The sequence below is a fragment of the Ornithodoros turicata genome, chromosome 2, assembly GCF_037126465.1.
Source record: "Ornithodoros turicata isolate Travis chromosome 2, ASM3712646v1, whole genome shotgun sequence".
NCBI classification, from domain to species: Eukaryota; Metazoa; Arthropoda; class Arachnida; order Ixodida; family Argasidae; genus Ornithodoros; species Ornithodoros turicata.
Window position 1 is genome coordinate 84,961,538 of NC_088202.1, and position 13,881 is coordinate 84,975,418.

Here is a 13,881-nt window from a genome sequence, read left to right on the forward strand (position 1 = left end):
ATTTCTATTATAATTAGTGTTGTGATTCCTCGACCTATCCAGCTGCCCATGCGCAGTGTTCTCGTGCCAGCACCTGGATGTATGAACCAAGACGGCATGCTTTCAGACAAAAGAGACACATGGCTAACAGGAACATGTTCGGCTGGCACACATAACGTGTAAATCTACTCCAATTAACATTTTCGAACACTCCTGCCCTCTGCTTTATGACGTATCACACGCTTTTGTAGAAAAGAAAAGGATGCTCGATGCAGAACTTCTTTTTTCTGCGCCCTCGTTGTTTCTAACAAAATAACGATGTTGGCAAGTAAGGAACGTTAAATGTAAAATGAAAGCGTGTGGAACACGCAAGCCCAAGCCAGCGCTCTGCCTATCGCAGTGCATTAGCGTGTATGTTTATGTTCGTGTTTCCCATCTTTTAACTGTTGAACAGTATCAAAGTACTATACTTATGGCATGCCAACAATGTAATTTGTTCTTTAAAAACGCCCCCTTCAGAACACACAAATTACATACAGATATTTTCCCGGTTTCGCGTTTCCTTATTATCATGTGGGTACTTGAATACTTGTTGGGATAGTGCCGGAGAGCAGTACTTAAAGTATAGTACTGGAGTACTTGATACTTCAAGTACTTTTCCATAATTGCCCGTTGGACACATGCCTTCGTATGAGCTGCATGCGGTCGCCCCGTGATGTTACTAGCAGCGCTATTATATATAGCTTCGGTATTCGCGCATTTTATTTTCTGCGCAACTGTTACCCCACTTACAGTATAAGAATTGAGCTGCGAATTTATATCGATGCAAATAAACGACATGTGCATCGATCCAACACAACTTGCTGCGAAGTCTCACAGTCCCCTGAAGTATGGCACTTCTGTATACAGTATGTAGACGTTCATTTACTGCTGACGACTGCATTCATGTACAGCACCCTATAAAACAAGCTAACGAAGGAGGACATTCATGCAACGCCATGCTATCTCCATCGCTTTATTCAGGAAACTGCATGCTCTGGGCTTGTCTTTTCTGATTCCGTTAGATTCTGGGTTCTGGCTGACCCACAAGAAGTGTTCGATTTTCGTTCTCGTAAATTGTGCGTATTTAGGACTCCCTAACAGGCTAGATCGTTGCAGTCGCACGTTAGATATGGGTGAATGTACGGTATTAATATAAAAATTTAATTTCGAATTTGAAATTTGCGATCTAAGGAAGCAGAAAACTTGATAAGGGGGAGGGGTCGACACAAGAGAAAACATGATGCTTTGCGTATACGCCACAAAACGTGGCTGACTAAAAACAAATGGGAAAAGAGGCAGCGTTTAATCAGCTTACTACATCGTAGACGCACACGGAACACAATCACGTTAATCCGTTTCAGCTTATTGATTCTTGCGCTGTAATAAAAGCCGCATCAAATGTCACTGCGCACGCAGCAGATTTCGCTCTGAGAAGTTGTGACAGGTGAAGCTTTCAAAGAGCCAACAGATTTCTCTTACGTCATTGCAACTTTTCATAACGTAAGCGAGCCGTGTAAACAGGCCAAGTGCCGCGCTATGCTTTCTCGCCGTACAAACAAACTCATTGACACATGACCGAGTTAAAACCGTCGGCAATGTAGTTGACGGCACTTTTCATCACCTGATCCGATAACCCTTATTAAATAACTCTATGCGGGTGCGGCTCTGACAACGACGTAAGAGAAGCTTTCTAACCAGCAACAAAGGCAACCTCCACCCACTTCATTAAAGCAGAAATCCAAGTAATAACGGCGACGCGCAGCCTCCATAATTTAACGCTTTTCAGAACGAGCGCGGAAAACAACTGCCCGCATGATTAAAGCAAGCTGGCGAAGCAAGAAGGTGAAGCTGTAAGCACGTGATAACTTTTGTGTTTCATCGCTGTTTCTGCTTGGCGCAAAAAGCAAGCACCGTAACAGAGCGGTCTCCCTGGGTGGTCCGAAGGGTGAGGAGACCCGACCGCCTACGGGGGACGCCTTCCTCTCTCCTCGGTAATTTATGTAGGCCCAACTATGAAGACGGTTGCCACGGGCAACCATAATGCCTTTCGCCATTGGCGATTCCTCTTGGCAGGCGGAGTCTTTGAGAGACTCGGCAAGGCTGGAGGCCGTCGTGTCCAGGACCACGTTGTGGCCGAACGGCGTGGCGGCCGGTGCTTTTATCGCTTCTTGTCTTCGAATGCTGTGGTGACTATTCGGTGTGACAATCGACGACTGTGTCTGCGCGGATGGCGCAAGACATCGAGAAGCAGCACCCGTCAAGTCCTGAGACGGCACCAGTGAACGGTGGACTCAAGACGACCTCTTCGTTGAGCACCGACGTTGTCTCGCCTCCAGTCGACATCCTGGCAGCCCCTGTGGCTCAGCGTGCGCTTAAGTTTTCCATCGACAGGATCCTGTCGCCGGATTTTGGCTCCAGGAGTCAAAGCCGACACCACCATAGAAGCTCGAGGAAAAGCTCCGAGACAGTGCCTCGTAATGGAGATGACACCGAGGGAAAGCAAGCCAACAAGTCCTCCTCTGAGTCGCGCAATGGCACCAATGGAGACAGTACATCGAAGCAACTCTTGTGGCCAGCGTGGGTTTACTGCACGAGGTACTCGGACAGACCATCCTCTGGTAAGTCTCATTGCTTGCATGATCTCCTCTTCGAAACTTTTAACCGCAAAAAAAAGCTGCCCAAGTTCATCTGTATGAGAAAGAGCGCTGGCCCTTACAAGTAATTGGCAACCTGGACGTTTGGAACGTTACATTTTTAAGACATGATCTACTGTCACATAATGCTGGCACGTTCGTGTCCCGAGGTCAAAGGCCGGTTCATTAATCTGGTTTCGTCACACCCACTTCAAAAAGACGAGTTGTCACCACGCCACGATGTGGGTGCAGTCGTCTTACAAGAATTCAGCATGTGTACGTGTGAACCTCTAAACATAAGCTACACAGGGTAAGGTGGGGAAAGATGAGACAGAAATTTGCAACTGAATATGATTTTTTAATTTTCTTTTTCGTATTAAAAAAAGTCATAGGCACATTCTTAGGGGTTCAGAGCTTCTTACCTGTAGATGCAGAACGGACGTAGCCAGTCTACACTAAGCACAGTACAATAAATTCAAAAATGCAGATTGTCTCATCTCGCCCCAACCCTTGGGCAAGACGCGACATCGCGCGGGGCAAGATGAGACACGCCGTGCTAACGAATTATACAAATTAGTTTTTGCAATCCAAGCAGACAAAGTAAAGCACACAGGCCCCTACGCAACCCCCTTGAGCCCACCGCCGACATGATATGCAATAAAACCATACAGAACCCGGTACTATTTTGCTCCACCGTTCTTTGCAAACAAGGCCCCGCCAGTCTGATGGGTCGCTGATCGTTCGCTTTTGCGTGCGCTTCTGCTGGGAGACAGAAAAATTTTCTGGTAATATGCAAAAAAGATATTTCTAAGGAACAGGCATAGAACCACCTAATAGTTGACTTATCAGTTTCTAAATTACATTAAATTTAAATTACACTAAATTTACATTAAATTGTAGCGTCTTGCCCCGTGCATATCATCGGATACATGATTTTTTCTGTCCAACACCGGATAACGATAATTATGCATATTAGAGAACATTTTTACATCATTGCATTGATGAGTAGTGGCTGCTGTAAGGCTGCAAAAAAGAGAGAAAGAAAAAAGTAACGGAGAAGTTTTGATAATCGTCTAAACACTGCACCTATAACGTAAAGCATATAGGCCATAACTTGTTTGTGTGATAGTACATTGTCCTTTTCTTTTTATTTCCGTATATTGAAAGTCGGAGGGCCTTGTAAGAAGTGACATTTTGGGTACGCCGTTCAGGCAGGGCTGAACATGTAGGCAAACGAATAGGACATGCACATTTGAACGCTAACACCAGAATGAAAGCCGAAAGTGAAAGTGAAAAGCCGACGTCCCGTCCGGCCGTCCCGTTTGGCTGACCTTCCCTCCCATTTTTGTTCCCTTCGTTCTAATAAATATATCCCCTCCCCCCCTCGTGAAAAACCAAACGGTAGCACGGGGACCCAGTAAGAACCCAGAAAAACCCAGTAAGAACAAATACCGTTGACCGCATGACTCTAGGTGGAGTAGTTTTTTATTATAATTCAATGACACGTTTTCTGGGACACCCTGTATAGGTGTAGAGCTTCTTTCTTTTCGTTTTCGGTTTCAGTTTCAGTTTCTCGATTTTTTATTAATTTATTTTTTCAGTAGTTTCGGTATTGCGGTTTAGCACCAGATTCGAACTTGAAGAAACTAGAGTGTTAGGATAATAAAATGGTGTCAGTCATTCTGACCAAGTATGGCGTTCATGGTCATGAAGAGGGTTCGCAGGTTCAATGTGCATTTCAACGTACACCTGGATCTTTGAAATTACAATTGTAGTTTGTTCCAATATACGATAGTCATTACTAGTGTTTCTTCTCAAAATAATAACGCACGAAGAAAGCCGAATAAAAAGCAAGACAGGATACCCAAATGCACGTACTCATTAATACGAGTTTGATATTGCGTTCAAGTGTGTTTCACAGCGAAAAAAAAGTTTTTTTTTTCGAGTATGAGGAATGTTAAAATGTACTGCTTCAAATGGGTATTTGCTATTTACGTGTAACTAAGTCACGAGGTGAAATAATTACGTGACGAACGCTCTCGAACATTGTGAACAGTTGGTCGTTTACTGAAGCAAACAGTTTGCGAAACGGACTCTTTCTGTGTGCTACACCTGTTTATATAGTCCATAACTTTCTATCACGACTGCTGTCATGCATGGTGCCACATAGCAAACGTGTGGAATAACGCAAAGAACCGAAATTCAACTGCGCCACCTTAATGATTTGTGCGTCTATGGCTGAAAGATAACTTGCAGGTTTGGGGGAACAATCGATGGAACATGAAATGAACGGCTGGCAAACTGCCACAGATATATGCATCAAAATAGCATTTTGCACGAAGCCGAAACGAGAAAAAGGCGGAATAGCACACATCCGCCGCGCTTTACAACAACAACAACTTTATTGCGAGATGAATAAATGGAGCAGTAAATACACTGATGATGATGAATGGCGAAATTAAATTCGCAATATCATCTCAACGAAAACGTTCTGAATATGTATGGTAATCAAAATTACCAATGCAACGAAGTTCAACAGCAAGCCGTATATAAAGGATTTGATACGAATAAGCAGCTCAACTCAGAGGAGCGACGTTTTGCACAGGAGGCGTCGTCCGATGTGGGTGAAAACCATCAGCCCTTCAGCCTCTGCGGAATTCTCCAGACATTGTGTAAACAGCGTAGCGCAGCGAGGAATTTGCATGAAATATGTCTTGGACGTGATTTCTATGCTTACAGCGATGTCCCCCTTCATTCAATTTTATGATCTGCGTAAGGGCAAACGAGAATTCTAATCTCGTTAAGCCCTACAGACAATGCACACATAATCTATACATTGAAAAAATATTTCGTGTCCGCTCGGCCAGCCTCCACGCGACTTGCTGCAGCTATTGTTAGCTGACAAGACTGGCTAAGATTTCGGTTTCAAATATAGGTGCGCGGTGTGACATATAAGTCTCATAACAAGTACGTGACACATGTAACACGTAACAGGGTAGTATAGCATGCTCCCCGTGTCCGGCATGGTTGGAAGAACAGGGATGGAGGGGTGCGAACCGCCTTATTTGTATCTTGACACCGCGGATGAAAGGGTGAGGTCAAAATGGAAAGGAACAAAGGGAAAGGATTTTGATACCTTGCCAACGCCTTCCTTGAGTCCACAGGAGGCGCTTATGGGGTTTTGATTTGCACTGGTGTCTGCAATGGTGTAAAGATGGAGCAAATGCACTTTCATATTTATGTACCTTGCTGACGCGGATTTCTGCGAAGTACTTCACTGTACGAAAGAGCTGTGACGGCAGGATGACATGAAACAGGAACACGTTTATCAGTTTTTTTTTTCTTCTTTTTTCGTTTTTGTTGAGGACACAACTCTCCACCAAAACTTTTATAATTGTGGAGTCTCAGAGCGTGGGGAACATAATGAAACAATTAATGTAGAAATAAAATGGCTGATACGTCACTTCGCACGTCCTATCCTGCGAAGATCCAAAAACCAGAGCAAATTAAAAGGGTGCAAGCGATCTGGTGTGCTGTATCAAGAGGTAGCATTTTCATTTGTTTTGTGCCTACGTTCCTCAACCGCAAGGAGATGTATCCAAAACGAACTAAGAAAATAAACAGTAGTATAGAACTTTAGCAATAGCTTGCACGTTCCATCATCATCGTCGTCGTCGTCGTCGTCGTAAATGTTATCATCATCGCCATCAACTGGTGCATGGCTGTCGTACTTCACCTATATATGGATGTGATGTCCGAATGCGAAAGTCTCGTAAGGTTTCCCTCGATAATATACCATAGATAAACCAAGGTTAAACTATACCACAATGCAAGTCTTCTTCGTCAGGGATTACAGCTGATGCGATAATTGTAACCAATAACACAAGTTGTTACAGTTTATTGCTGTATACTGTTCACGCTTCTGCATACTATCGCACAGTATGAATGTCATGAAATTATAGACTATATACAGGGTGTCCCAGAAAACGTGTCATTGAATTATAATAAATTATAATAAATAAATATAAAAAATTATAATAAAAAAGCTTCGCCACCTAGAATCATGCGGTCAACGGCATTTGTTCTTATTAGATTTTTGCCAACTCCTGATGTGAATGTCATGTATCGTAAGTTTAATTATGTAAATATTTGCGATCTGAACTCGGAAATTTGCCAAGTAAAGGTCACTTTTTTACCCCACCAATATGAAGAGCGTGCCGAAATCACTTAAGTTCATGATAATTGACAGTGATATTCATGAGCTATCCCATTGGAAAAAATAGCCGAACATCATGCTTTTCGTAGCACCGAACCATAACGCGCGACGACTTTTTGAGCGCGATCGCTCGCAGTCCGACGAAAGGAGGTTCGAAACCCAGCCCACAAAGTGATAGTAGAAAAAGTGACAGTTCCTGAAACTGGGAGAGGGAAAGTGTGACCCCAGCGAAAGTCGGACGAGATAAGCCATACACGCTTAAAAATGAACTTCACCGCATAGCACGCTCCTAGCCAACCATTATCACGAATGATATCGTTACCTGCCCTGATTTGTTGAAAACGGGAGGCGTACGCCTTTTCTGTGACAATTATGAACAGCATAAGTGTCACAAAAAAGGCGTACGGCTCCCGTTTTCAACAAATCAGGGCAGGTAACGATATCATTCGTGATAATGGTTGGCTAGGAGCGCGCTATGCGGTGAAGTTCATTTTTAAGAGTGTACCTGTGTTATCTCTTTCTACCTTGCAGGTGTGGGCTGGGTTTCCAACCTCCTTTCGTCGGACTGACAAGGATTGCGCCGAAAAATTTGTCGCGCATTACCTCCGTAGAGCATGATGTCCGGCTATTTTTTCTGATGGGATAGCCCCTGAATATCCCTGTCAATTATCATTAATTTGAGTAAATTAGACACGCTCTTCACATTGGTGGGGTAAAAAAGTGACCTTTACTTGGCAAATTTCCGACTTCAGTCCGCAAAAACTTACATAATTAAACTTACGTTACACGACATTCACATCAGGGGGTGGCAAAACCCTAGTAAGAACAAATGTGATTGACCGCATGATTCTAGGTGGTGTAGTTTTTAATTATAATTCAATGACACGTTTTCTGGGATACCCTGTAGATAAGAAACCAGAAACGCATTATAGACAGACTGTGCATTAGTTTGTTTGTTTTTTTCTTTTTTCGGTTTGCACGATTGGAAAGCGTTCGTGCAAGAACAGCGTTTAATGTTTTATAGCTTGTGTATAACTCATAACCTTTTCAGCTTGTAAACTGTAAACCTAAACTGCTCGTGTAAACACCTGTAAACAACAATACTATATCACGTTCTATATTTTATTCTGTTATAGTTTGTATGAGGGACACTATGCACTCGCAAATCTGGTGGTGGTTGTACACTGTTACGACAGAACTTCACCACATAGCACGCTCCTAGCCAACCACCATACCGAATGATATCATTCTGTCATTCGTTCAAAACAGGAGGAGGAGCCTATCTGGGACAAACATAATGTGTCCCAGATAGGCGCCTCCTCCCATTTTCAGCAAATAAGGACACAGAATGATATCATTCGGAATGACGGTTGGCTAGGAGCGTGCTATGTGGTGAGGTTCTGTTTTATCAGTGTATACGATCGATGGCACACAGAAGGAAGGGGAAACTGCGGGTTATTTTTATGGAATCGTCCCGTTCCACACTATAGTTATCAGGTGAACAACGTAACGGAGGACTGGTCTGACTTCAGAAAATAGAAAAACATGCAAATATTTAATGCTCAACTCGACATTGGGCCGGCTAATCCAGCACGCTTACGGAGGAGTCAGATTGTCACATAACAGGCTGTAATGAGATATTCGCTTGTGGTCCCGGAAAAATTCCAAAGGGAACTCTTTTTTTAAGACAACCCTTTCGCTTTCTTTCGTATCAAACACGTGTTGTGCACGATAAAGGCCTCGCACAACAGAATAATCGGCAACGGAAATGATGATAATTACTTCGCATATACACGATAATTGTTTCGCATATTGCGAAACGATATGGTTGAACAGAAACTCACATGCTTTAACCGGTAATGGGATAACTGAATGACAAGCGAGGAATTACTGTCCCCCCCCCCCTTACTGATGCAGCAATGCTCACGTGATCGTATCTCGCTGTTGATGCTACGGTACTTGACAATACTCCTTGTCACGTGAATATTAGGCGGACAGTCGTTCTTGAAAATATAACATCTTTCCCACAGAGAGGGAGATATAGAAAGAAAAAAAATATGGAGAAGTAATACGACATTGTAGAAAGCGCACAAAACACGGATTAGAAGAAGACAACACCAGCACTGTTGTTGTCTTTTTCTAGTCCGTGTTTTTGTGCGCTTTCTACCATGTCGTATGATTACCAACTAGCCCAACGTTGTTTGTTATTGGGGAAGTAATTCCTCATTGGTGCGACTAGCTGCTATACGGAACTCTAGGAATTGGAACAAGACACTAATCGCTTTCTGGAGACGTCGTGCGTCTCATAGGAAGGCTTCCCCCCTGGCACTGGAAACTGGCACCCGTGCCTTTCACGAGGGGCACCTGGGCATAAAGCGCTGGATGTATTTGATGACTTGAACAGTTCCAACGGAGCCTTACGTACGGCGAACGACCGACTGTCTACTACACATGGCGTTCTTCAGAGATTGATGGGAAGCGCCTACAGGGCAGCATAAAGCTGCTCCGCGTGCTCTGGGATACCGCAAGTCCGTCCAATAATTAGGCAGTGATCCCACAAGCATCGTTAATAGCCAACAAACACAAGACTGAGTTTTATTTATTTACTTATTTTATTTATTATTTTTATTTATTTATATTTTAGTAATTTCTTTTTATTTTTTAAGTAGCGCACGTGTGACTTACGGGAAATGTCAAATCTGCCCATTGGCTGAGATTGGTGAAAATGGCAATCTGAGGAACTGAAGGACGCTGCCCACAGGAGTGAGGCCGCCATCGCCACCAGAAGCTGAAGGGACTTATACATACGTCAGAAGAGAAAAGAGTCCTCTGGAGAGATGCAGAAACATGGGCTTCACCGATGAGATGAAGTGAAACATTTCTTTCGCACTGCAGGGAATACGAGCGGTACTGCTGAGACAAAACCTTCGTCAGCTACATGTGCCCGAAAATCATGTACAAAATTTCCAGGTTTCAGATTTATAGTCGTAAATTACTAAAAATTACAACCAGCTCGCTCCTATATGCATGGTCAACAACATCAATACGCCATTCTTAAGTTGTCCGTGAATTACCTTTATTTAGTCAAACAGACACAAGAAATGTACAGGTCATGTTTGACAACTGTAAAACAGGCGCGCGACAAATATCCAAAGAAACTTGTCTATAATATACGGAGATTGAATAATATAGACATAGTAGAAAAAAAGAAAATATACAAGAAAACGTGAAGTCTACCACCCTTCCCCAACACACGAACCCAGAGGGTATATAAGAAGTGTTTAGATACTGGCGCGTTCGCTAAACTTTAACGATTTTTAATACAAGAACAACGCGACAAACGAAAGGGTATTTTTATCAGATTTTATGCATCTCTACCTCCTCAATCGTACACGATTGAACTTTCTGGCTGCCTTTGTCGTTCACCTAAGTTGCATTTCGAATGTGGTAGTTGACTGAATGATTTTTTTAAAGAAAAATCGGGGCAGGCTAAATGTGAATGTATGGAGAGTCCTATCTCTATGCACAGGATATGCCAATGGGAGCTTATGAGGCAATCTTGCCCAACAAGCAGCTACTGTTCTTTATTCAACATTAACGTCAGCAGAAAATGCAGTGGACGGGTGTGCCTCAATTAGCGATCGACCATCTCTGGTCATGCGTCTCAACGAGTGTGCCGCTTATCAGCATTAGCCCACTCGTGCTTTGCGTGCATTGGCCCGAGCCACAGAAAAGAAGTTATCGATTCCATGGAGCATTGCAGGCACTGAAATGGCGATTCATATCTATCCGCTAATCAAGTACACAACAAATAAGCTCTTGCGGTGTTCACCGCAATGGCAGATAGGAACATGACCAGTAACCGGCCGCAATGATTGACTCAATGGCTTTATAACGAGATTGGTCCTCTGGACAGGACCATATCGCGGGCTCGTGCTATGCGTGCATTGGCCCGAGCCACAGAAAAGACGTTATCGATTCCATGGAACATTGCAGGCACTGAAATGGCGATTCATATCTTACTCAGCTAATCAAGTACACAACAAATAAGCTCTTGCTGTGTTCACCGCAATGGCAGATAGGAACATGACCAGTAATCGGCCGCAATGATTGACCCAATGACTTTATAACGACATTGGTCCTCTGGACAGGACCATATCGCGGAGCGGATGATGGAACGGGTGGGTGTATCCGATACTGATAGTTCACTGAAAGAAACGAGTCGCATGGTGAAGAATAACTTATGTGGCAACGATACGTCCATAGCGCTTGGGAGTCGCAACTCTGTCGTGATCGACAACCAGCCATACAGGTATGAACCTCGCATATCGCTTGGAATGTGAAAGATCAACCGGATGGCCATGGTCAAAAAGATTAGTATGGGGCACGCGGAGTTGTAAGTTGTCATCAGTTTCCTTTCTCAGAAGTGGTCAAACGCGAGGAAAGGGTACAATCGAAGGACATCGCCTCGCAGCTATAGCCCATACTCGCACTTTCAAAATGGCTTAAAATCCTTACGTCCACAATCGCCGTCCTTTTTTTCTTTGCTGGATACGCCGTTACACACCCACCCACGGAGATACTTTCTGTAAATTACGCGCATTATACTCTCCTAACTGCAATCGACAGCGGGGGTCACGTAGACGATGGCCGTTATCTCTATTTATTCCTGTATAACAGCCCATATAGAAGACATGACCGGCCACTCACGTCAAACCCGGTCCAGTCTGACCTTCTCGACTGCTGTGTAGAAACGCCAACGTGCCGAATGGAAGAATGAAAATCACGGCGGCGCTGCGTGCACGCTGTTAGCGAAGCTTGTATACTATCGGATGCTCTGAGGAAATTTATCTCGTTACTTTTACGAGTTGTCCTCAGTGTGAGCGTGCCGTCTGCTTTTTGTTTCGTTCTTTCTTTATTTTTCGGTCCATATATAATTTTCGTGAGTGCTATATCGTGCTGCCACGTAAATGTGTGAAGCGGTTGTGCATGCGGATTGCTGAGTGAGATATTATGACGGCCTACTAGGGCGATAATGTTAATTGCCCGGGAAAACAAGGGGGCTAGGATATGGAAGCGTCGCACGGGCGGGCTAATTACGTTGTGTGCCGCGAGCACCGAAACTCCCTAACGCCGTGGATTGAATAGTGCGAAGCGAACAAATGTAAGTGCATTGCGTTGCTTAGCGATGAGGATAGGGTGTTCTGCCGTGAATACAGCGTATTTTCAGTCTGGATCGAGTCTGAACGACGATTTAATCAAATAGTGTAACAAAACCGGGAGGGGGGGGGGGTTGATATGTTTATTAAAAACGAAGAGGAAATGTTAGCCACAGGTTTTGGCAGGTTTCAAAGCGAAGAGAGCAGAAATGTTCAGCAGGAATGTCAAAGGAAACGAAGCATTTCAAATCATAGAAAGTCACCATTTGTGCTATACAAAACCTCGAAGCAGGACTCGAGTGAGCAAAAGGTTCGATTGAATATTCAAACATGAGCCATGCGAAAAAAAAGTCGCCCCGGTGGCGCTGTCCGAAGACAGACTAAGCATGGTTAGAGCTGACAAAGTATTCAAGCTTCCGGTCATTTCTACGTCAATGGAATTGATTTTAATACTTCCACCTATTATCGCTGCGTTGGTGACTTCTTGCGCTCCGGATCGCTTTCCGAATCTTTTCTGTTTTCGACCTTATTGCGACTTCGCAGCCTTGCGCGCGGGTATCGAATTAGCACTTGAATGAAGCTCTCCGGCAGCTAATTATCGTGCTTTTCAGCCAGTATGGCGTGTTTATTATGTCAGTGACAGGGCATCACGCTTCGCCTTAGGATTGATGATGTCTGTAATGAACTTTTCTCGCAGTTGGCCTAATTACAGACACTGCATTCGCAACGCCATCAGAAGGAAAAATACTGATGCAACCATGCAGCATTCTGAAGCCCGTGTACACGTACGACCTGCCTCTAAATAGTCGCAGGCTAACATTATTTCAGGCATATATAGCAGCCGAGTCGTTGGAAGCGTGCTACTTAAAACATACCTCGGTGCCGACCTCGGGTGGGAATTTAATACGTATATGGGTGGAATAAACCGCTCCGAACAGCTTCTCACCGCACGACTCCAAACTACTTTATGACGCGTTTATTACGGACACAATTGCCCGCTCTTTCGTAATTTCTTTCGTAGACAGTAGTTAGCGATACTCATATGAGCAGCTGTACTCGTTTCATGATTATTACAGCACACCTTTTGTATCCCATGAAACGTTGTTGGCAATTTGGTGTTCAGCTAGTGGCACATAAAGGAGTACTTTGACCACGGTGGGTGTGTAAAAGTCCTGGAATTGCAGGACTGGTTCCCGAGAACTCCGGTAAATGTGAAAACGTCCAGAACAATGGACGCTCTCTGAACGATAATATGTAATATATAATATGTATATAACATAATGTATGTATAATACGTATGTAATAATATTATATAATAATGGCTCTTAGTATACGAAACACTCTACGAAAATGATACGAGAAAGCGAGCTGCCAAACCAAAAATCAGCAACGTGATATCACGCATTTCAAAGCAATAAATCGATTGATCTATCGTGTTTTCGAAGCAGTTATTGTAAATATGTATACTTTCGATAAACTAAACATCACTTTGCTTCGTTTGCTTAGAAATATATACAAAACCGACAGCGTGCTCAAAAGCAGTATCACTACGATTTTCATACGCACATTGAACCCAAACGGTCTAGAATATATTATACTGCCCGCGAGTGGATATAATATGATATTAAAGTAGGGACAGCCATACAACCGTGGTATTCAGAAAAAGATACAAATGAGAATATGTTGGTTTGGAAAGGTTGCTTTGTCTAATACGCTAATAACCTATTATCGCTACAATGCATGTGTCGTCGACATTGTAACAACAAAACCCAACAAAGAAGCAGCTTTTTCCCCTCCAGTAGTGGTTGACATATACAGCGTCAATGGATGCTCGTGACGAGGGACGTGCGTG

The 13,881-nt window shown here is 43.6% G+C and overlaps 1 protein-coding gene across 2 annotated transcripts in view; it reads left to right on the forward strand.

Annotated features, from left to right (window-relative positions):
* The first annotated feature begins 2,140 nt into the window (after positions 1-2,140).
* The window catches only part of LOC135385643 (homeobox protein engrailed-1-B-like), a 59,536-nt gene continuing 47,795 nt past the window's right edge, over positions 2,141-13,881 (forward strand). For both annotated transcript variants that reach the window (XM_064615090.1, XM_064615091.1), the window contains exon 1: positions 2,141-2,639. In XM_064615090.1, coding sequence (XP_064471160.1) covers positions 2,249-2,639 — 391 coding nt within the window. In that variant the 5' untranslated portion in view covers positions 2,141-2,248. The remainder of the gene's footprint in view (positions 2,640-13,881) is intronic.